The 24,985-nt window shown below is 31.6% G+C and overlaps 1 protein-coding gene across 1 annotated transcript in view; it reads right to left on the minus strand.

Annotated features, from left to right (window-relative positions):
* Window positions 1-24,985, minus strand: part of LOC107446100 (transforming growth factor-beta-induced protein ig-h3) — a 34,662-nt gene that overhangs the window by 7,530 nt on the left and 2,147 nt on the right. The window contains exons 2-9 of the mRNA XM_043043861.2: window positions 14,150-14,440; window positions 8,860-8,981; window positions 7,737-7,900; window positions 6,331-6,501; window positions 4,923-5,073; window positions 2,512-2,652; window positions 1,047-1,259; window positions 47-183 (exon numbers count right to left, since the gene is read on the minus strand). Of these exons, the coding sequence (XP_042899795.2) occupies window positions 47-183; window positions 1,047-1,259; window positions 2,512-2,652; window positions 4,923-5,073; window positions 6,331-6,501; window positions 7,737-7,900; window positions 8,860-8,981; window positions 14,150-14,440 (1,390 nt within the window). The remainder of the gene's footprint in view (window positions 1-46; window positions 184-1,046; window positions 1,260-2,511; window positions 2,653-4,922; window positions 5,074-6,330; window positions 6,502-7,736; window positions 7,901-8,859; window positions 8,982-14,149; window positions 14,441-24,985) is intronic.

Genomic DNA, 24,985 nt, shown 5'->3' on the forward strand with positions numbered 1-24,985 from the left:
ACCAGGAGTAAAACTAGTGGGAACACAGTCTGAAGGTAGCATTTACTTTTATGGCTTCTTTTGTCGGCAGGAAGAAAGTGACGTTCTTTGATTGTTCCAATTCTGAAAGGAGGTCGGAAGTTTCAATTAAATCAATGATGTCTTGTCTCTCTTCTTCTTCCAGTGCTTTCAAAATGTTTCTTGCTAAAAAGAAAGAAGAAAACTTATGTTACAACCTCAATTTTATTTTTTTCTCACTTTTACGTAATTAAACATTCAACAAATGATATTCGCCTCACACATTTATATTAAAAACATTCCTTTTTTCTAGGGTACGTATATTGCCTTAAACTAGTTCGTTGAAAGCAGTTCAAAGTTGTTAAACCAGTTCATTCTAGTTCTCTCCTGTGTTGCTATTAGCAGTCGAGTGTGTTCAGGATTCCGTTATGTGCAAATGAGACTGAGAAGCAGCAACGCGAGGAGGACAATGTTGCAGTCACAAGTAGCAAGGCAACTGTTCAATGTGGACCCTCCATCGAAGTAGGCTTGATCATATCACGTCCGGGTCACTAATGTGGGGAAAGACCATTAGACAATAAAAATCTTTATCTATCAATAGGTACCTCTGATTGAATCAAGTTACCATGTCTTATATGCTAGTGAATTGATGTTTAATAATCCTAGTTATGCCACAGATTATAATTTGCATCTTACAACCACTTGATCTGTTTTATTGGCACTAACTATAGGGAAGAGTTTCGTCTCGCGATTAAAGCATGATACAAATTGACCTATTGTATGCCAAAATAACTGATTAAGTAGGAATGAAAATTAGTTACATCAGCGATTCTCCTCAACAAATTATGACTAAGTTTTTTTTAAGCAAATTAAATTACAATTAAATTTTCATTATATCAGAAACATTTCCTTTCTGGCAAGATGGAAATCAGTTGATGATCTCCAGTACTTTAATTAATTTCTTTTGTCCTTATGTAAAATACAGTTCCTTATTTAACAATTTCTACGTGGTTAGTTCACTAAAATTATTTCACGTGGATTAATCTCACCTTGTGGAGGAATCAAAACCGTATCTATCTCGTGAATGACGCCATTTGTGGCCACGATATCATTGGATTCCATTAGAGCTCCATTGACTCGCAATTTTTCCGCTTCGTCTTTTGTGAGTTGAAGATTGTTTCCCAGAATATTCCTCACTCTGTTCTGACTTATGATAGCCGCAGTGCAAATCGTTCCCTTTACAATATGTTGATGCAAAATACCTGTAACAAGAAATAACTGTTTAAACAAAGAATATATTCACTAGTTTTAGAACTATGGTTTGAAATTTAAAAAAACTGGTTAAGCAACTATGCATTAACGTTTGTTGACTGTTTTCTAATTTAGCCACATTCTATGGTACAATAGATAAAATAAAATTCAACCACAAACTAATTTCAACTCTCATTACCTAAAAAAAGCCTTACACAACCTAACTCCAAAGTCCAGTTAAATTTTATTTTTACGGTTTTCGACCCATGATAGCTGTAAATAGTTACAAATCCGTATAGTTTTGTACTCACGGTTTTTTAACCACACCTGTTGTAAACAAACACCTAAAGAGAGAGAAATGCTCCTACGCGTTAACATTACGGATTATTGGATAAACTGACTACTGCCCTTTATTCTACCTTAATTTTTGAGTGAAAATTCTAACAGTGCAGTTGTTAAAAAAATTCCAAACAAAAAATATGAAAAGCTATTGACGTAGTTATCAAAATTGGCTATGAAATGTATCAATATCTTCTCTCTGCATTTCATGATATCTGAAATTGCCTATCGGTCCAATTCACCAAAAGATAGGTGATTTAAAGGTTATATTTTAAAGGTTAAAAGTAGATAATTTAGAGGTTAAATATTATTACGTTTTCAATTTTGCTTGATTTCTAAATTAAAAGTTTAGGAGGATTGTCTTTATTATTATTATTATTAGAATAATGTAATTCTACGTTACATCTCAGGATAAAGTTATTTGAATCGGTGTCTGATCTTACTAACCATTTTGGTGCAAATTACATTAATATACTATTATGAATTTTGGTTAAAGCGATTCGTTTAGTAACTTAGAACTTAACTTTCAGCTTCATGCACAAAGTAATGAACGCAAAAATTGTATTTAAAATACATCCATCCGTTCAGTAAGCAAAAATATTAAATTACAGTTGTAAACACACCAAATTTGTTATTAAAATATACTTTTATTTTAAATGTTACTTGAAAAAAAAATGATTACTTAAAAATAATTGATGTTCACTTATAGATCTTAATAGTATCATAAGGGAAATATTAGGGCTTCGGAAGTGGAGTCACAACCATTGTTTTAAGTTCATATATTTTTAGTTGAACAATAATTTCAACGATTTATGGCTAAGAAATAGCAATCATTGGGACTGTTAAGAGTCAACGATTAATAATAGTATTGAATAAAGCTTCAAAGAGTTGCTGAAAATGTTAAAAAGATCCAATGTTACTTACTTTCAACACATCCTTCTCCTGATTCTATCTGTCTTTGCAATAGCCTCGGGAGTTTTCTGAATGCTGCATTTGTCGGGACGAACAATGTCCAAGGTAGACCGTCTTTTTGAAGAACTTCCAATAAATTACTCTCTGCCAGAACTGTAAACATTTTATTAAACACAGTAAACATTTATGCATAAAAAACCATCTTTCTAAACAAATATTTAATTGTTAAAGTATTATTATTGAATTTTATTTAATATTAAACATATATATATNGCAAGCATGGATTATATATATATATATATATATATATATACAGATATCAGATATATATATATAAAGCTGTTGTTCTGTTGCAACTATTCCGGAGAGAGACACACTTAGTTCAATTTTTTTCTTAATTTCAGTTTTATTACTTATACATAATTATTTTAAATTAGACAGTTTAAAAATTTGCGAACCTTCAATGGCTCAAACTTGTACCGTAACAGATCTAAGAAAGGATCAATAATTTCAAGAGATTATTAAATGGGATAATTCTGGTTAAACGAAGTTCCATGATTGTAATAAAAATTTTGTTAGAAGCTTTTCAAAAATTTACTTGTTGCTGCAAAATATGCCGAAAGTAGAATTCACGATAAGAAATCCTAACATTCGAGCTCTCTCCAGGCTAAACTAGTCTCGCACTGAACTGATCGTAAGGACACGGTTCCCAGTAGAACACCGAAATCAAGCATCACGGACTATACTCAGTAAGCGGGTGGGTGACCACTTAGATCAGCCTGCGTATGAACCAAGGGGGCGCGGGATTTGTCCTCGTTAAACTGTTCTTCCGTAAAGTGTTCTACTTCGCACGCAGGTCGTTGCGCCGCCAAAGCAGGGGAGCCATCCTCTTTAAAGAGGATCAAAATTGCGATGGCATGTCTTCGGATCATCCTCATGGATGTTTCCCAAACCAGCACCAATAGTCCAATTAGCAGCTCAATTGCGACGCAAATCAAGCACCTATCTATCAGACTAAACTATTGGAACCATATTTTTCCATGAGCATCCATATTTTCAGGGTCAAAAATCTGAATTTCTCAAATAATGATTATGCAAATAACAATATAAATTTTATGTTCAACCATAAAGAAACTCATTTTTTGTGTAATTCTGCAATTTAGTTTATAAATAGACCTAACAAATAACCACGAGCGTCGATATTTATTCTGAACACATGTCAAGATACATGTTTAAGACATTACATTATCATATTACAAATTATTGACAATAAGACATTATGGTCCTGCATTACAAAATTCATTTAGATTCATTAGTTTATTCTTTAAAAAAATGTACTTCTAGAAGTTAGAAAAAAAGAGTCTAACGCTTTATCCATTTTCTTAAATAGCCATGTAAATTTTCGTAAGTGCGAATTTTCAGCTCCTGCATTCAGATTAAAAAGCAGACTGATGCTATTCAATGTTTACCCATTTAATCCATTAAGAATGAATCTGAATAGTTAATAAGTGATTATTAAATCAAAAATTATTAAGAGGTGAAGTTTTGACTGAGACCATATTTCCCAGATTGCAGCTACCCTCAATATTTCGGGGATAAGAAATCCGAATCTGTGGAAGAAAAGGCATGTTTGTTCAGAGAAAGCACGTTTTTGAGTCTAATTTCGTAACTTAAACTATCGTCTACACTTATTGATTAGCACCCCTTAACATATTTCAGAAAAATGGACCTAAAATGGAAATGTTTTGACTGTTTAATTTTGTTCTTTATATTATTATAAAAGTTATAAAATGGTTTTTTATTACAAAAATAAAATTTTGAATTCATTAACTACTGCATTTATGATTTTTGCATACACATTAAAAAGTAATGGATTACATACACTTCTTATTCAATTAGAGCAAATTAAACAAAATTTTGAAGCTAAATATAATATAGCTAGTTTAATATAATATAAAAATACAAGAATAAGATTTTCAATACGCAAATTTTACAAATCTCTTCCCTCCCTCCACTGCAGTCGTAATCGGTGAAAAACTAGGACCACTAATGCCATCTATTTGGAAAATAGTGAATTAAGTATCCTAAAGAAGAAACGAACGCAGCTCGGGCTTCACAAAATAGAAACGTTAATTTTTCTTCTGCCCGAAGTCAGTTCGGGCATCACTAATATTGCACGTAGTTATTGCCCGAACTGGATTCGGTCGTCACTAGCAAGGGGTTAAGGCACCCCTCGAACCATTAAGATTGATATAGAACGAGACCCAGAACGTTAAGATCCGATCATTAGATCAAAGGTCCTTATGGGTGGTCCATTTAATTAACTGCTCACTATACATACATCAACTTCTCAAAGTTTCTGCATATTGTTTTAATACTTTACAAACTTTATTTTCCTTATAAGTGAAGAAATACTGTCATACGTTTCCTAAATTTGCTATATTCTTTGTTGTTGCTCAAAATGTCTTCCACGGATGACTTGAGCGAGGGCAAAACACCAGACACCAGGTGAACAATACCATTTGTTGCCAAATTATTTTTGCCGCTGACAGGAACGCAGTTAGCTGTTACAACCTGAAATAAAATTTCATTAGGCATTGCTTGTGCTGAAATATAAAATGAAATAAATAATATGTTTTATGCGGCATATGAGTGACATTTTTCCATTTATTCGCTACCGATGTTGAACAGCCGTCCCAATTGTTTGGTTTTTACGAATACTAATGTTCAATTCGTAGCCTTGTAATTTTAAACGCAATCCAGAAAATAAACTCCTGGATCAAGTATTGGGAGAAATTTGCCTTCTTTGGGGTTTCTTGATGGAACTAACCAGCATTTGCGTTACATGGAGAGGAAAACCACGAAAATCTTTCATGGTTAGCCTGACGGCAAGGGGACTCTAACCCATGATTCGCCTAACACTGTGGATATTTTACGACAGCACTGTAATCGGTGCGAGCTGGGTTCGGAATTCGCATTGAACAGCCATCACTAGGGTTTGATCCCGGATCATCTCATTGGAAGACGAATGTTCTATCCACTAAGCCACCACGGCTTTCTACCATTCCTTTACGGGAGTTGCCAAATCTCGGTGTTTACAACAATCCTGATAAACACAAAAGTCTCGGTGTATACAACAACCATGATAAACACAAATATTGAGCATCGATGGCTCAGGCGATAGAGCGTTCGCTTTCCAATGAGGTAATCCCGGTTCGAATTCCACATCCGGCCTGCATGAACCACAGAGCTGACGTGAAAGATCCTCAGTGGTAGACGGATCATGGGTTAGAGTCCATTTGCCATCAAACTAACCGTGGGATGTTCTAGTGGTCTTCCTCTACATGTAAGGCAAATGCGGTTTAGTTCCCTCAAAAAGTCCTACACGTAGGCATATTCCTCCTAATACTTGATCTAGAAGTTCCTTTGTCTTCTGAATCGGGTTCAAAATTACAAGGCCATGGAGTTGAACTTTAGTAGTCGTAAACTAAAAAACAATGGATCGGCTGTTGAACGATGGTTATAAAATAAAATAAAATAATAATTAAGGAATAACATCAAAACAGTTTGAAAACTGAATAAATAAAATAAAGAGCAATAACTTGTGGTTTGTGAAATCCGTATCTGAATGAGCATTTGGTGAGTTGTGTGAGTTTTTTTATAACTAGTATTTCATTGTTTGCTAGTTTAATTTATCTTGTGGTACTTTTAAGATATTTATCCTGAAAGCGTTTACTATTACGTACCTTTAGTATTACGTACTATTATTACTTACGTACTATTACGTACTATTATTACTTACGTTCTATTACGTACTATACTATTACGTACCTCGTGAGCTGGTTGATATTTATTGATGCGAATTTTGTTCTGGTCATTGAGAGTGTTCAAAAGCTCTTCATCTTCCACAGAATCAATGTTCAGGAAACCCTCCACAATATGTCCAGAAACTGTCAGAGCAATATCAGTCATCTTGGCAGGATTCATGGCCGAAATTTCGTTCTGCGAAGTAATATATTTTTTCAATCCTTTTGAACAATTATTTAAGTCAAAAAGCATATACAATAAAAGTTTCGATGAACAAAAATATTGTAAAAGAAATTATTAAAAGTATTGCCATTATTTTTTTAAGCACATAGAAATTAATAATAAAAAAATAGCACCAAGACAAAGGAGGATGAAAAGGAAGTCTGTTTGATGTATCTATTACCGTAATATTGTCGATATGCATCCTGTATTTTTCTCACCCTCTACAGTCCATGTCCAAATTATTAGACGCACTGTAAGATTATACGTAAAATCTTAATTATCAGGTGATACTATACAGCTTTATTGTTTTTATGTGACTGTTTGCTCTCGTTTACGTCCGTATATCAATTGGTTCACATTGTAATGCAATACGTAAAAATAAATACAAATAGGAAGTATATAAAAAATCTCCTGAATAAAAACCAATTACATGTATGTTTAAATAAAAAAGTATTGCATTTAAACTCGCACAAAACATGTAATTATTAAAACACTATAGTGCGTCTAATAATTCGGTTTAATTATTATAATGTACTAAATATAATACCTGATATAATAAATATTATATATTNAAGTGCACGACAGTCAAAAATTGTTAATAACTAATATAATAACATTTAAAATAAGGTATTTATTTTTTTTCAAGTGGAAGATAGTCTACTTTACTCGTCTGTCAATTAATACTAATAATATATTAGATTTTTTGTTAGTTAAAAATAGTTAAGTGAAAAATGTTACAATTGACCCCACTCTCCCTATAGTGCGTCTAATAATTCGGTTTTATTATTATAATGTACTAAATATAATACCTGATATAATAAATATTATATATTTATAAAATATATCGTTTATCCAATCGTCGAATTTATATTGTATATCGTCTAATTTAAGCCATTGATACACGAACGTAAACAAGTGCAAACCGGTTTCAGTCGCATAAAAACAATAAAACTGTATAGTATCACCTGATAATTAAGATTTTACATAGAATCCTATAGTGCGTCTAAAAATTTGGCCATGAACTGTTTCTATTACATTAATAATGCCGACATGCATCCTGTACTTTTCTCTCCATCATATATGATATGGTAATGTCCATTTCTATAGGGAGGCAGCTTGAAACTGTAGTCTTGTGAGTCACTTGTAGTTTTGTGAGTAGGACTTACAATTAAGATTATTAAAAAAAAAGTATGACGCAAAATGCTTACATCTTCAGTGTCGTCTTCAAAGTCAACGATGGCATCGTTCGAAGGCGTGAACACAGTGAGATTTTCCGTCATTAGTTTGTCTTTCAGTCCCGAACTCTCCATCCAACTTAAGAATTTCGTCATCTCTAAAGATTTCATTGTGTCATAGAGGTTTTCCATTTTCACTGGAAAAAAATTAAATATTCATAAAAAGTAGTCATATGTGTGATAATTAGGCGGCATAGTAAATTGCGCTTGACGAAACTCAATAAGAAGAAGTAATAATTGGCATGTCCGAAGTACCGTTTCGTTCTACGACCATCGCATTGACTGTCCATGTCTCTGCTTGATTGTCTGACCACCAACGCCATTACAACTGAAATTGTGTTTACATGTATGCTTAAGACGATTAGCAATAAAAATTATTTATAGTTTGTCTAAAGTAAGAACTCCCCTCGGCATCCATCTGGAGCCCCCTCCCCCTTTCTCTTTTTTCTCAAATACTGCAAATTTCGGTTATTGGAAGTACAATAATAATTAAACTACTAATGTGCATAACAAACTGTTGCATTAATGAAAATTTTGATAGATTTGAGGTAAGAAAAAACAGTTTTAATTAAATTAGCAAAACTGCAGTATGTGGCCAATATGGCTGATGGCTTTTAAGCAAATGAAAGAAAACGCAATATTTCTTATGCATTAAACGACACAAGCGTGGTCATTAGTTATTAAAATTAAATGAGAAATAAAGCTCTCGTGCGTAACGGAAAATTATCAGTTAAAATTTGGACAATCAAGTCGTTTTTCTTTCATTGAATGACAGCATTTGAATTAAGAATTATTACATGTAAAATCAGAGGATTTAATCTCCACAAATTCATTCTTGATTCAGAAAAGAAGACATTTCGTGACAATTGATGTTCATGTGGTTAAGATTCACTGAAAAAATTTGCTAATTCATTAGTATAAATTCAACGGAGAGGAATATATTTTTAAAGAATTTTCATAGAATAACATTAAAATGAAATCATCGTAATTTGTCGTATTCTGCCAAAAATGAATTATTTTGGAGAAGACTTGGCGAACTTTATGGTATGAGTCAATAAAATATTTCGAATTAAGTATCGTTTTGATGAATACTCACAGGCGCTGCATCCGGGTCGACCATCGGTTCTCCTGACAAAACCATGACAACACTGTCGTCTCACAACAATTGTTCTCCGCATTCCGTTCGTCTGAATCCTGTTAAGATCAAATGAATCATATTACGATCAAAAGAATCCTATTAAGATCAATTTAAAACTAACCAACTTTTATTCGTCACATTTTATAACGTTTGAAATATAAAACAAATGTACTAAAAAAATTTCAGTAGAATTATTATGTTTTTAAATGTTTAAGCACAGTTGCACTAAACTAGACCTACTATTTCGGACATTTACCAAAGCGACTATGTGATTGTTAACATTTGCACATTGCAGTAAATAACCCCCAATTTCGGTCATAAACAGTAAGATATGCACCAAGCTCGGTGAGAATAATTTGAGAGTTGCAAATTTGTATAAAACAAAAACCATACTATTTTGCAAACAGACGAAATTTTTTAAAAAGTCTTTCAATTTTTTCTTAGATTAAAATTACTCTTTAAATCGTAAACTTTATTCACATAAATTCCTATTCGAATCTTCAGAAAGGCGGACATTTTACGACAATGAAAGGAAAGGACTACTATCGATTATAGTATAAAAGTAGTTTTCTCCTGTATTTGTGCTTCATTTACATCCGTTTTTGAAATCCAAATNGTAATTTCTCGTTCGAGGTATTTTTTTTATAACGTCTGACAATTTTTCTGTCGAAAAAAAACGAATGAAACTTTGCACAAAGTAGCCCCACAGTGCATTTTTTTCATTTTCCGTTTATTTGTTATAAATTTTCAATTTTTTTTAACGCTAACATGATATAATTGCTTATTAATATATAAATAAAAATTTTTGCACTTACGACAATTGTTTTATCAACGTATATGCATTTCACAGCTAAAGTTTCCACGCTAACTTTTCGATGTCCGACGTTCTCGGAAAGTTGTTGACATTGGATAAACAAAACACATTCAGAGATTGTTTTAAAATTCGAAAAAATGTTTGTAGTAATAGAGGAGACTTCTGTCTTCAAATTCCACACATTTTTAACGTGAAAAAAAAACATAATACTGAATAGCAGCACTTGAAAAGTGCCTAATTCGAATTTGCACAAAGTAGCCCCCACTGCACAAAGTAGCCCCACATGACGGTATATGTTTGCCCGGGGATGGCTACGAGTTATACCTTTCGAGTGGGTCCCTTTCTGTAATATTCTTTTTAGTTTCTCACGGAGCCGCTGCCCGGAAGTTGCCAAGATTAGGCAATTATCACGATACGGAAATCTCCCCGTATGGAATACTGGGAAATTATTTAAACCGACAAAGAGCCCTTAACATTTAAAAACATAAAAAAAACTGTCTAAGGAATACCATGAAAGCATTCAGAGAGCAATGGCACGTTACCAAAAGATAATCACCAGTGTAACGAGGAATACTGGGAAATAACCAACGCATTCTTGCCTGATTATTATTTTCCGATTAATTTGGTTAACATTTAATCTTAACTGACCTATGCCGCCATATAAGTGATATGGCACTTGTTGGATTCAATACCACGAATGTGAAAGCTAAAATCATTTTATTGTTTTTGTCACACTTATAGTTGTCATATTTGCAGTTCATTTTAGTGTAAATAATAATTTCAATGAATTATTATAATGAAACATTATAATTAATTGTTATATTTGCTAGTTATAAATTATTATTATATTTGCTAGTTGTAATAAATTATTTAAATTATTGAATGAAATCTTTAATTATTGAATTTCCGGAATGCTACTGTTTAATATCCGTCAATTATCAACAATGCTCATATTTTTTGGTAAATATGATAAATAAAAGCTCGTTTAACACGTTGTCAATTATATACTTGCCCAGTCACACTTGCTTCAATGTTTTTTTTGGTTGAAAATTTTAAGAGTTATTGCCTTGCCCGATATTTCCTACATTGATATTTTTCCTTGGAATTTACCCTTCTAGGTATAACTTGAAATGGAAAGGTGGCGCATTGTAGCGACACAATGCGTCAATAAAGAAATAAGATATAACATGTGCAACATAAAAAAGAAATAACGTGTGATAAAAAGCATAATTTTATTCTCTGTTTTTTCCATTCCTTTGTTAACCATCTGAGGAAGGCATTGGCNCGAGTAGGGCACCCTATAGTTTCAACCTTTCCCCCTCATGTGATTTTTTTTACTCCTGGAGGACGACTTTTACAATTAGGGAAAATGTCTGTGAATGAAATACCAGGCGAAAGTACTTGAAATTAAAATTAACGTCAGTGTAGAGTGTAAGTGTACTGTATTTTCGTATCTTGATCTGTCTCGCCAACTACAATCGCCAAGGTGCCAAATAGATTTTAAACTTGCAATTTTTTAAAAAAAAGAATTATGTATTTGTTTGCCCGGGGATGGCTACGAGTTATACCTTACGAGGGGGTCCCTTTCTGTAATATTCTTTTTAGTTTCTCACGGAGCCGCTGTCCGGAAGTTGCGAAGATTTGGCAATAATTTTGACCTGAGATCACGATACGGAAATCTCCCCGTAACGAATACCAGGAAATTATTTGAACCCAAAAAGATCCCTTAACCTTTAAAAACATTAAAAAAAACGGTTTAAGGAATACCATGAGAGCATTCAGAGAGCAATGGCACGTTACCAAAAGATAATCACTAGTGTAACAAGGAGTACCGGGCAATGACCAACACATTCTTGCCGGATTATTATTTTCCAATTAATTAGGTTATCATTTACTCTTAACTGACCAATCCTGCTATGTAAGTTGTATGGTTTTTATTGGACTCAATGCCTCGAATACGATGGATAAAATCATTTTATTATTTTTGACACACATATAGTGGTCATATTTGCAATTAATTTTATTGTAAATAATAATTTCAATTGATTATTATAATTAAACATTATAATTAATTGTTATATTTGCGTATTATAAATTATTACATTTACTTATTATAATAAATTATTTCAATCACTAAATAAAATCTTCAATTATTGAATCCTGAAATATTTCCGGAATGTTAATGGTTAATAGCCAGTAATTATCAACAATACTAAAATGTTCTAGTAAATATGATAAATAAAAGCACATTTAACGCATCGTTAATTATATATTTGCCCTGTTTTCTCTTGTATCAATGTTTTTTTAAACTTTTTGAGTTATTGCCCGATATTTCCAACATTGATTTCCTAAAAGTCTACCCTCGTATTTATATCTTGAAATTGAAAGATGACGCATTGTAGTGACACGTCAATAAAGGGATAAATTCTGATAAAAAACATAATTTTGTTCTTTGTTTTTCCATTCCCTTCTTAACCATTTGAGGAAGGCATTAGCCCACATTGGGCTGTCAGGCCAACTATAATGCTGATGATTATTAATCCTTTTTAGATCGACTCACAGAGATTTAAACTTACTATACAGAGAAAACTTAAAAGGCTCTATGTTGGCTTTTTAAAAGCTTTCCAAAAAGACGAAATACTATACTCTTTTTGTTTTATTTTTAATTTAATTATAAAAGACTACGATAGCCTGATGATGAAAAATTAATCATCTATGAAAATGATATTATTTATATCATTTCAGTTCAAACACGATACAGATATTGAATCAGGAAGCGTTTGATTTTCATAAGACTGGACACAAATGATCAGTTTTGAGCACAGGGGGGGAAAAAATTAAATCGGACAAAAAAGATTCTGGTTAAATTAAAATAAATGCTCTGTGTGCTGCATTTTAATTAAATCAATAAAATTCTTATTTAAACCCCTATTTCCTGATTCGTAAAGAGAGTGCTCAAATGATTAATCAATGTAGACCATCATATGACTAATTATTCGTATTAAATGTATCGGAAAAATAGTTCATCTATCAGTTAGATCATGCGGGTCAGGCAATTGTTGACTCAATAAAATTTTATAAAAAAAAGTTTATCTGCATCATCAGTAAAATGGAACCAGGCATCCATTTTCTGACGTTATAACCATATAATTTCTTGTATCTAAGCGAATTTTCATAGTACAATTAGAAATCAAATGTTGGAACAATCATGAATAATCATCATCTCAATGTAGTAATTCGGACTGGTTTATGATAACATAAAAACATTAAAAATTGTTTTGATGGTTTATTCCTGAGAACCAACAAAAATTTTCATTAAACCATTATGAAAATTTACAGTTGGAACCATCCTGGATTGTTGGTCCTTAAACTTGATGGTTAACCGTCATAATATTGATGTTGCATTTTTAATCATGGAATGATGGAAATTAGTTGGTATATTAAAAACCATGAACGCATAATGGAAAATGTTGGATGATAGTGACCATCAAATGATGCTGGACTATCATAAATGCCACTGAAACCACCGTAAACCATCAAAACATTTTGATGGAACCATCAAGAATTTTGGCTTGGATTAATTTTGCCTTACACCACTGTATGCAAATGTAGTTTAATTTAATGAAAGTGAAATAAAGAATATTAATTAAAGGGGGAAAATTAAAATTATAGAATTTAAAAAAAAAACATTTTTTTCAGTTTAATCACCCAGAGTTTTTCTCATACAAAATTCCTGATGGTACCATTAAATCATATTGATGGTTTATATTAGTTTCAGTACAATTCATGTTTGTCCAACATCATTTGATGTTCATCATCCAACATTTTCCATTATGCATTCATGGCTTTTGATATGCCAGCAAAATTCCATCATTCCATGATGGAAAATGCTTCTTCAATACTATGATGTTTAACCATCAAGCGAAGTTTGATTCTCATGATCATGATCCATCATTTCATGATGATCCGTGAATGTACATGATGGTTCCAACTGTACATTTCCATGATGGTTAAATGGGAAAAACCAAATTGCTTTGATGGAATATACCATCAAAACAATCTGTTATTTTTATGTTGCCCCATCATAAATCAGTTCGAATTCTTGCATCGGGATGATGGTAGTTCAAGATCGTTCAAACATTTGATTTTTACAAAACTATGATGGAAATTTCTGATGGTTTAACATGATCAAACCTTCAAAACAAATTGCTATTCTTATGCTAGACAATCATAAATCAGTCCAAATTCCTACATTGGGTGATGGTTACTTATGTTGGTTACCGTCTAAAATATAATGGTTCATAATAGAATAATTGATGGTTACTATCAAGATTATGTTGATCCATCAATGGAAAACCATCAAAATATGTGACTTGAGCGTTACTACTTTTGCTTTTATGAAGAAAAAAAAATGGTGTGGTAAAAAATGCTCACCCTTGCCACCAGGGAGTCAAGAGTCCGAATGTGAATGAAAACGGGACGAAGGTTTGAGGTTTCTTTTCCGGTTCGAACACTTCTATTTCTTCTTCATCTTCTGTTTCTCGTTCCACAGGTATACGGATGAGATTTTTCTTGGGTCTCGTCTCGAGCTCTCTGTTCCTGTGACCCCATGGGGTGAGCCTGGTGAGTGCCCGGGTTGCCTGGGGCATCACGTGTTGGACAGCCACTGAAGCCTGAGAAAACTGGTCGGATAGATCGCGGGCATAATCACCCAGTCCTACGAGGCTGAAAAAAGAATATCATCATTGGTCAATATAAATCAATATCAATTTAAAGCTATTATGTTTTTTCGACATTATTAAAAAATATTTGAATGGCACTCACAAAGTAGCCATGCCGAGAAATAATATCCAATCTTTTATTTTTGCACATAATTATTAAATTCGTTTATCCAAAAACAATTCCGTACAACCAATTAAATAATAATTTTTTATTATTTTATTTCATAACACTCGAAAAAAAATTTGAATTATAAATTCTACAAGTTTCTACATTACTTTAAGGAATATATTTTTATATGGCTTACTATAAAAATAGTAAAATATTGATTATATAGATCCTCAAAAATTGAATTTTAAAAAAAGTCATGAATTTAGGAAAAAGTTATTAGCGCAACGCTACGATGAAATTTTTTTCTCTATTTGGTGTCCTCATGGAACGAAAAAAATTCAAATTTTACCATATTCTAGTATTTATGACCATATCTTTCTTACTCAGTGTGTGTGTAAATATACTTAAACTTTTTAGAATCTATTAATTGAATACCCTTTAAATTAGATTTAACAACATCTTTATGGTTTAGAAATTAAATAAAATGATTGTGGAGATTTAGTGTCGAAGCAAGCAAGAAAAGAGCTCTCTAAGTTCAAATATCATCAGTGAACTTTCTATTCTGGACCTTTCTCGAGCTGCAAATTTAAAAAAATAGTCACATCTCGAAATCTGGGTTAAAGAAAAAACATTTCCATAAAAGGTGTTTAAGGAGACGGAATCGAGTTCTATATCCATTTTCTTAAAATTGCTATGTCTATTTTCTTAAAATTGCTATGTCCATTTTCTTAAAATTGCTTTGCCCATTTTCTTAAAATTGCTATGACCATTTTTTAAAAATTACTATGTCTACTTTCTCAAAATTGCTATGTCTATTTTCTTAAAATTGCTATGTCCATTTTCTTAAAATTGCTATACCAATTTTCTTAAAATTGCTATACCAATTTTCTTAAACAGGCATTTCGAGTGGTGTCCATTTCCAAACACGCATGTACAAATGTGTCCATTTTTTAATACACGCATTTTTAGCAAAGCTGAAAAGCTCACCGAGCCTATAATTTTAATGAAAATTTAAGAGGATAAATGTTAAGTTTGACTATCTTAAAGAATAGCTAAAGTAATTTTCAATTGCAAAATCTGTGTGAACTTGAAATAGATGAGGAAATTAACGAAAAATGTTTTTCCTTTTTTTTTTTTTTCTTTTAAGGAAAAAAAAGTATTCTTTGGGGTAGAAAAGTGTAGATATTTTTTTCTTCTTTTGTATGGGGGGAAAAAGAGTGAAGGTGGTTCGGAGGAAGGTCATTGTCCTGTTGACCATGAACTTCCGCAAAACTTGTTCCGAACTTCCGCCCACGCCTCTCTCTTGTCTGGGAAGTCATCACTGTGTCCTCCTCAGGTGATTCTTCCCATTTATTACCTCAATGCTGCCATAGTTCGCTTTTCTTATGGTCTCATATGCAAATTATATTATCTTCCTGATTTTTTTATTCATTTTACATCATGCATTTTTATTCATGCATCTACAAATAAAAATATTAACGACAAAATTAATACTCATCTGGAATAGTTTTTTCCTTTAAAGAATAATTATAATCCGGCATTTTTAACTAACTAAAATGACGAACTTGACCATTTATTCCTTAAAAGCTAAATTTAAATGGAACAAAATAGTTTTTGAAAAAGGAAAAAATGTCCATATGCATTTATTTATACGGTAAGATGCTACTTGAATCTTTTGTATCGTGTCATTTAAATTTCTTTTTTTCTCTAAATTAATTTTTCCACATTAGGTGAAAATGAAGCTAACTTCTAAGAAAATGATTCAATAAAAGGCAAAATACTTAAAGTTGGGGTAGTAGTATTATTTAAAGTAAGTTCAGGGGTCTGTTTAGAGGAAATTTGGGTCCGTTAACGGACCCTTCACAAAATATCTCTTCGTAAAAACGGACCCTTCGCAAAATAATTTATCTTTTAATCGGACCCTTTAACAATTTGTTTATCTTCATTATTGTTTTGTTAATCGAATTAACTCTTCCCGGGAGAAGGGGAAAAAGACGGTTCGAAACGAACTAAGTTTTCCAAGTTTCCTAAGTTTATAAGTTCTACTTTTACAAACATCGTGTGCAAATTCTTATTGATATTAAATGATAATTTTTTTTTTGTAAATAAATAATTCATCAATTTATATTTATTCCTAAAATTAATTAATAGAATATTATGCAAAATAAAATTAACTTCTGGCAATTTTTTAAATAAATATTATAAATTTAAGAATTGTTTAAGTTTACTGAATACGTAACACATTAAAAGTGATATATAACTAAGTTGTGTTATTTAAAATAGGTCAATTGAAATTATTAAAAATGCGAGTGATTTTGTTTCCATTATTCGTCCGAAATTAATATTCTGTGCTGAGCAGTATAGGCTAAATAACAAACATTTGTATGTTGCATCTCCAATTTAGTAGCAGCAATTGTTGAGCAGAATCTTGTATCTATTTACAATTTAAAACCTTCCTGAAAATGTTTTTAACAATTTTTGCAATAACAGAACCCTATTTGCACAAATTCATAAAAGCAGGATCCTGGTTGAAAGAATGTGACTTAACGCTTATTTTATATTCACAAATTATGGGTAGAAAATTGAAATACGTAGATTCCATGAATCTAAAGGGAACTTTCTATTATTTGTTCGTGTTCACATACATTTCCCACCGCAAACCCGTGCATAAAAATAAATCCTTTCATTATAAATAGAAATCAAAATTCCCTAAGAAGACGTTTTTGTCTGGGCGTTGTTTCCCTTTTAAACTCAGTCATGAAGAATATTACCGGAGACACACGACTATCGACATAATAAATTGACGCGTCTTCATATTGCAACGCTTGTTTTCTTTATGTACAAAAACACACATCATCATCATAGTTGGCCAGACAGCCCAATGTGAGCCAATGCCTTCTTCTGAAGATTTCTCCATAACGACTTCCCGATTTATCTTTGATTTCCAATTATTTACATTAATTGCAAGAAAATCAGAAGGTCAGCCCATCTCAACCGCAGCCTTCCCCGCTTTCTTGTTCCAACGAGTCTAAAAAGCAGTATCTTTTTTATTGTATTGTCATCAGTCATTCGAATCACGTGGGCCATTCAATTCATTCTATTTATTTTTATATATTTAATAATATCGGGTTGCTTATAAATCTTGTACACTTCAAAGTTAAATCTTCAGTTATTGTTTTCATTTACACCACCAAGTGTACTCCGCATAAATCTTTCTCTCGAATATTGCGATACAATTTTCCTCCAGTTTTGTCATTGTCCAAGCTGCATATATCAAAACCGGCCAGATTAGAGTTTTGTAAATTAAAAAATATGTTTTTCTATAGAGAAACCTAGAATTAAAAATATTCTCAGCCCTATTTGCCAGATAGAGTCGGCTTTTTAATTCAGGAGACATTCTGCATTCTTCTTGTATGCTAGTGGTTTCCAACTGGAGGCCCGGGGGCCGCGTCCGGTCCTCAAAGCTTTTTTTTGTGGCCCGCGAACTAAAATATGTTAGTTGTCATTTTTTTGCGGACAATTTTCGTAAAAACTCTATATGGGTTTAAAATACTTTTCTGGTTAATAAAAACCTAATTTCTTCGTTTCTGTGAAATTTAACATACCAACGGTGCAAAAAAAATTATTTCTTGGATTTTGCATCCAAGAAAATATTCTATTACAGGTGTATGTTGCTCTTTTTTATTTCATTTTTTTTAGTATTTTGCGAATATAATTTAGCATGTGTGTATCAGAAATTTTCTCGAAAAAATTCTCCGATTTAACTTTTTGAAACCACTCATTTTGAACGAAAATATTTACACACACATTTGTAAATTTTAAATTTAAAATGTAAATATCTATTCTCTGGTAGTTGCAGCAGACAAATCTCAATTTTCTCATTGAACATTTTGTGTGCCACCATGTGAGTTTCAATACCACCTTTTTAAAGTTTTATATCTTAACAATTAGATATCTGCTACACATTAATTGTTTAATACATTGGTGCACATTAAAATTATTGTATCCAGAATTTTTTAATATGCAATTAAATATTTTTAAAAATCCACTTCTTACTTTAATTTGTAATTCAATACTTTTGTTTTGCACAACTTGGTAAAAAATCTGACAGTAATATTTAATGTTCTTTCAAAAATAAGGCAGTCCTACATAAAATTCTTATGTAAGGTATAAGATAAAGTTGATAAAGTTGCGGCCCACCATTTGATTTGTGTTTTTAATTGTGGCCCCCGGCCTCATGTAATTTAGAAACCCCTGTTGCACCCAACCTGTTGTTGTTGGTATACAACCCCTGTTGTATACCAACAAAACACACATTATTCCTAAAGTAAAAAACGACAGCTTTTTTCTATTTATTTCAAAAATAAAATAACAATCCATTGATGCTGTGTCGTTTTTTTTTTTTTCTGCGATAATTGTATCAGCTAATTTTAGATGTGCTTTAACGTAAACCATCAACTTGTGAATGATGAGAACTGTTGCATGAGAAGTAACAAGTTCTGACAAAACACTTTCCGGATTACACTGTATACTTAAATGGGTTAATGAATAAGGCTCCTGGTTAAAACTAAAAAAAGAGCGAGGGATTCTCGTTATAAATGCTAGAAATAATAATAACACCAGTGTGACATGTTGAAATTCTCATGGATTTCTATGTTTGTATTTTATTGCCGCATGTTTTCAATGACCTTCACTTCTCTGAGTGCGAAATCCATCCATGAAAATATTTTACGAACGAACCATCAGTGACAAAGTGTATGGACATGCTCCAATTAATCTCTATAGATATTTTCTGGTTTATATTTGACAGTCTCCAGACATATGTTTCATAATTAATAATTAATTCGATTGCTTACCGGAAACGAATATTTTACAGTTATCTCAAAAATCAAGTTCCAAACTGAATTTTCATGATTTTAAAGATTTTTCCAAAGCTTTTATTATTTTACTTAGTTTCATTTAAAAAAAATTATTTGTTCTTTTTGCTATTCGTTGACTAATAAATAGAGAACAAAGTATCCACTCTTTTAATTTAAATCAAGGGACATGGAGTTACTGCAAAGAAGATTTTTTCACGCATTCCGATTTTATTAGTTCAAAAAACACCAGATCCAGGTGGAAAAAAATATATATTTGACCCTTTCTGCACTGCAATTAACCCTAATATCAGCGAATAAATTGAATTCGAATCGGATGTAGCATATATAGTATTATATTTATTCGACATTTTAATATCTGCTGAGGGTAGATTAGGAGAAGCATCAGTGTTTGGAGTACCAGTTAAATGCACACCGGACAGTAGCACTCAATTTTAAACAAACATCAGTGCTTGGCAAATGTATACCGGGCAGTGGCACTTAACTAGACCTAGTATATGATTCGGAGATTTACCAAAGCGACAATGGGATTATCGGTGGAATTCAACAACCACCGATTTCGGTCATAGAAAAAAAAAAACGCAAGCAGTTTAGCAGTCGAGAAACTTTCAGAAGACCCTACGAACGACGAATGTTAGCAATATACTACACTTCTTCAGATTCTACCTGGTTAAGGTGTGAATGGCATTCAGAACAGCACGTATGAATATTGAAAAAATTGTTCACCTTAATAATTTTCTTTTCTCAGCAATACCATTAATTTTGAATAAAATTTTTGATCACCGATTCTATTTTATTTTGAAAAGATAGTGTGGAAGTCAATTTATAATAGGATACCTGCGAATGACGTAATGTGGGTGTCTCGATCCTGATTGGTCGTGAAAATGTGGCATTTGCTTACGCTAGCAACTGTTCGTTCTGCCTTATATTCCGAGCAATCCAAGCCTGTCAAATATCAATTATCTTAAGCGACACATTCTACATTCGTTCGCAAAGATTCTCTCTCGGAGATTTCAATTCTTTCACTTTATATATTTACACAGAGACTTAACATAAAGACAGGAAAAAAAGCCATTTTAAGCGTAAACAAACTAATTATGCATCGAAGCTGGCAGGAACGCAAAACAAAAATACATACAATAAAATACATAAACTAATAAAAAAATCTAAGTTAAGTAAACGAAGTGGACAAGAATGAATTATATTTCAATTCATTCTATATACGATACGGCTCTGTGTATTCAATTAACTTATCGTTAGTTAGCATTCGAACTTATGTGAAGAAACTTAACTCAACTTTAATACGCCACTTAGCTGTTAAAGATTAACTGCCGCTGATGTCATAGGTCACGTGTGTGGATATTGGAGGTCTTCCTTTTGAAGTACACAATTCTATGAAAGTATTTCCTGTTTTCTTCTCATACAAAAAGAATAAAGCAGGATGGAGCATAAAAAAAAAATAATAAATATGATTTTTTGGAAAGCAAAGATTTCAAAGGAGTTGAGAAATATACTGGCCATTCCAGTTTTTAATATTCTATCATAAATCAATCTCATTTCCGTCATTAATTTCTATTTTAAGTAATGGTAGTTAATTTATGTTAGCATATTTTACGCAGAGCTTACAAAAAAATCCCTTTCATTGCTAAAAATCAGACAAATTTCATGCATCCGGCAGTATATTTATGAGAGAGTAACTGTAATCTTCAAACAAACGGGTTCCCACTGCATGTTCTATAAAATTACTAATATCCACAGTACGCAAAGAAAATATTAAATCATGCTTTCCTTTTAAATAAAAGACATTCAAAAATTATTTATTTTCCCGAATGATTGAAGAATTCATGACTGACTCATTTACAATCATGAAATAACTATAATAACGTTGTTAGTAAAATAAGATCAGATTTAACTTGTTTAATAATTGAAAAAAAAACTGTAACGCTTCAGAAGACTCTGATCTTCTTTAGGGCCCATAAATTTGATCTATAATACTATATAGTCTTGAAAACTAATCAACCCATCAAGTATTAAAAAATTTTCTCCCATTTAAAACTAAAATTTATCGATTGAAAATTTGAACAAAATTTATAAATACATATAGGGAGAGTATTAATTTGCACAAAAACTTTTTTTTTGTTCAAATGGAGCTATAAGTTAAGAATTATCACTGTCAGGGCTCGAAAAACCACCCGTCCGCCCGTCCTCGGCGGTCAAAAATTCCTAGCGGACAACAAATTTCTCTAATCCAACGTCCGCACGGACGGCCATTTTTCCGTTAATGTTCGTGATACACTTTCAATTTTTGTTATCTTACAAGAGTCTAGCGCCTCACTTCTAAAATCACCCTCTAATCTAGAAATACAGCAACATACTGTGCATGGTGGAATTGATGTTTTCTCTGTCTGGGAGCACTGCAGTGGTTAAAAGAGGCTTTTCAGCAATGAACTTAAAAAAAAAAACTACGTATTGGTCTTAAACAAGAAGAGTTAAACGCAATTATGAACATCTACCTAAATGGAAAACCCCTTTCAGATTTCTGTGCAGAATCTTCTGTAAATCATTGGCTTTATTGTGGAACTGTCAAACGTCTTATTTGATTCATTTAAAAAACGCAGTTCCCTCGAATAAATTGACATTCCAGATAACTTGACCTTTGTCATTTAAATTATTTCATAAAAGAAATACTAGGTTTTGTTATTAGTAACCTAGTATTTCTTTTATACTGTATAATGCAATCCTAGTATTTGTAATCCTAGTAACTACCAATTCATTGTGCAATTTATATAACCTAGGAGGCTTCGCCCCCTACTCGCTGGCTCTAGCCAACCCCCGAAACTGCTTTCGTAGTTCATTTCGGATTGCTTCGCAATCCGATGCTCGCTCATTGGATACGTTCTTAACGTCTTGCTTTTGTATACTTTTTTGAACACTGAAGTTCCGAAAACTTTTCACTGTAGAAAATTCCAAACCTGTGCATTTCAATATGAATTTGAAATTGCAAACAGTTCGCATATTTTTCTTAATCACACTATTCTAAATTTCAGTTGTTGAGAAAAGTAACTGTTGTAAGTTTTGTTTTAAAGTCTTTCCCACCAGTGGGCTAAGACCATGTGTCGTAAACCAATATGAAATAGTACTGAACGCCGGATGTAAAGCATCGGCTTCGATGAAGATAATTTTGTGAGAATTGTTTTGATAATTCAGTGAGAATTCACCCGATTAGACATATGATGCTCCCTACGTGGTCTTGCGCGCCGAAGCCTATCAATTAAAACGTATTAGCGTTTTATATAATATAGATTAGCCATATAATACTCACTGCGTGCTCTTGCGCGCCGAATCCAATCAATTAAAAATGAAAACTGAGAAAAGAAATATCATCGGTTTTATTGATACATACGTATTAGCGTTTTATATAATATAGAAGATGTTAGTAATAAATAAAAGAAAATTATATTTTTATTTATTTAGAAGCTACGGGTTAGTTTCAAAGGAGGTCGGGTACATTGTTGGACAAGCCGTCTTCGGTTACGGGTAAAATTTCTGAGTTTTTTCGAGCCCTGACTGATGTTATTTTTAAAATATGTGAAAAACTGAATCGCTTATAATAAAATTTAAAACAATGACCAACGCTTCTCCAGTCAGAAAATACTATTTCGTTTTTCGCTCATCCCTATTTAATGAATGAATTAATATTTGAAACAAACTGCATTGGCATCAAGTATCATCCACAACAAGTTTTTTAAAAAAAGCATTTGAACTTTAATGGATGAATAAAAAGTATTTTATTAACAATTAAAAATTTCAACAAGATATAGGGAGAGTGTTAACTAATAGCAGGAATGGAATAAACTGCGAATTTTTAAGCTGAATCCATTTGATGAAGTACAAACAATGTAGTTTTCAAAGTTTGTGTAAGTATAATTTCTACATTAAATAAACATTTCTACATTCTCTTCAAATAAATTTGAATCTTTCACTGACAGACTAACGGATATAGTGTATTTACTTTACACCTATTAGGATTTTACTACGACTTATTCGAGTTTTTTTCATCGATCGAATTTTCAGATTTATGCAAGTTTTGTGAATACGCGGTTTCGAGGTTAATTCTGAAACTTAATTTCGCAATCAAAGATTCAAAGTAGCCTTTCATGTTGTTGTTGTTCTTGTTTTTAAAAATATAATCATATACGTAAGGAAAAAAATGTGTATATAATTGATTCGTTAATTTGTAAAATATTATGGTAGAAAGAGAAAGTAACGATTTTTGTGATAACACGTTGAATTAGATGAAAAAAAAGTTATTACATAATTTTATTTTAGATAATATTTTAAAAAGGTGGAAAATAAAATTTTATTGAAAAAATTTAAATAAGTAATTTAAATAAGTAATTTTAATAAATTTACAGTTAAAGTGAAGTTTTATTTAATTTAATTTTAATGTACACATCAGTTATCTATCTTTTTTTCTATAAATATTTTTGTATCCCTATTTCAAAATTATTTTTCTGTATTGCTATTATTACGCTTTCAATTCAAGAGTTTAAAACTAAAAGAATTGCTTTTTTTATTATTATTATTATAAAGAAATTCTGCTCTACATTTTAAGATAAAGTTATTTAGGAAGGTGGTCTAATCTTATGAACTATTTTACAATTATTATTTTTTGTGCAAATAACATTACTATACTGTTATAAATTACAGCTAAAGAGATTTATTAAATGATTTAGAAAGCAAGCAAAAATATTATTTAATATATTCGCCAGTTTGTTAAGCGAAAATATTAAATTACGGTTGCGAACTCATCAAATTTGTTTGAACAATACAATGTTATATAATGTTATTTTAAAAAAATGATTGCTTAGAAAAATTACTTCTGTTCACTAATAGATCTAAATATTTATACTACTAATGGCGTAAGCAAACAGAATTCCTTTTAGTGCCTATATGTTAAGTGAATAATTTTAACTTTGGTAGAAAAACTGTTTTCTGTCAAAGAAGTAATCATTGGAGTTGTTGAGCGGCAGCGAACAGAGGTGTTATCTCACTAATTTACCATTTTACTCACTAAATATGTAGTCTCACTGCAACCAATTTTACTTTTCAGACGATTTTTCACTTGAACGAAATTTTTACTCGGAAATTAACAGTCAAAATATTCTCCAGTAAAATGTTCATAATATTCTAAAACGAAATATTGTCTTATTAACGAAAACCTGTCATCTTATCATGAATATTTTTTTTTTATCTTTTTATTTTCCCCATTTTTTGAAGAGAAAAAAAAGATTTATAAGTTTGATTTACAACTGATTCAACCTTCCAAGGGACTGCCATTTGAATCCCTCGCATTATTCAATGCTCATTTTAAACAACCATTCATAAATCTGTTATGCATTTTTACTTAAAGGCAATAATTGGGTATAATATGAAAAAAACACAACTACTTCGATTTAGTAGGAACAACATATGACGCAATGCTAAACGAATGGAATTTAGTTGTTGTTTATTTAGTTATTGTTATTAGTAGTTGTTGTTATTTGTTTTAGTTGTTGTTGTT

The sequence above is a fragment of the Parasteatoda tepidariorum genome, chromosome 8 (genome assembly GCF_043381705.1).
Source record: "Parasteatoda tepidariorum isolate YZ-2023 chromosome 8, CAS_Ptep_4.0, whole genome shotgun sequence".
Taxonomy (NCBI): Eukaryota; Metazoa; Arthropoda; class Arachnida; order Araneae; family Theridiidae; genus Parasteatoda; species Parasteatoda tepidariorum.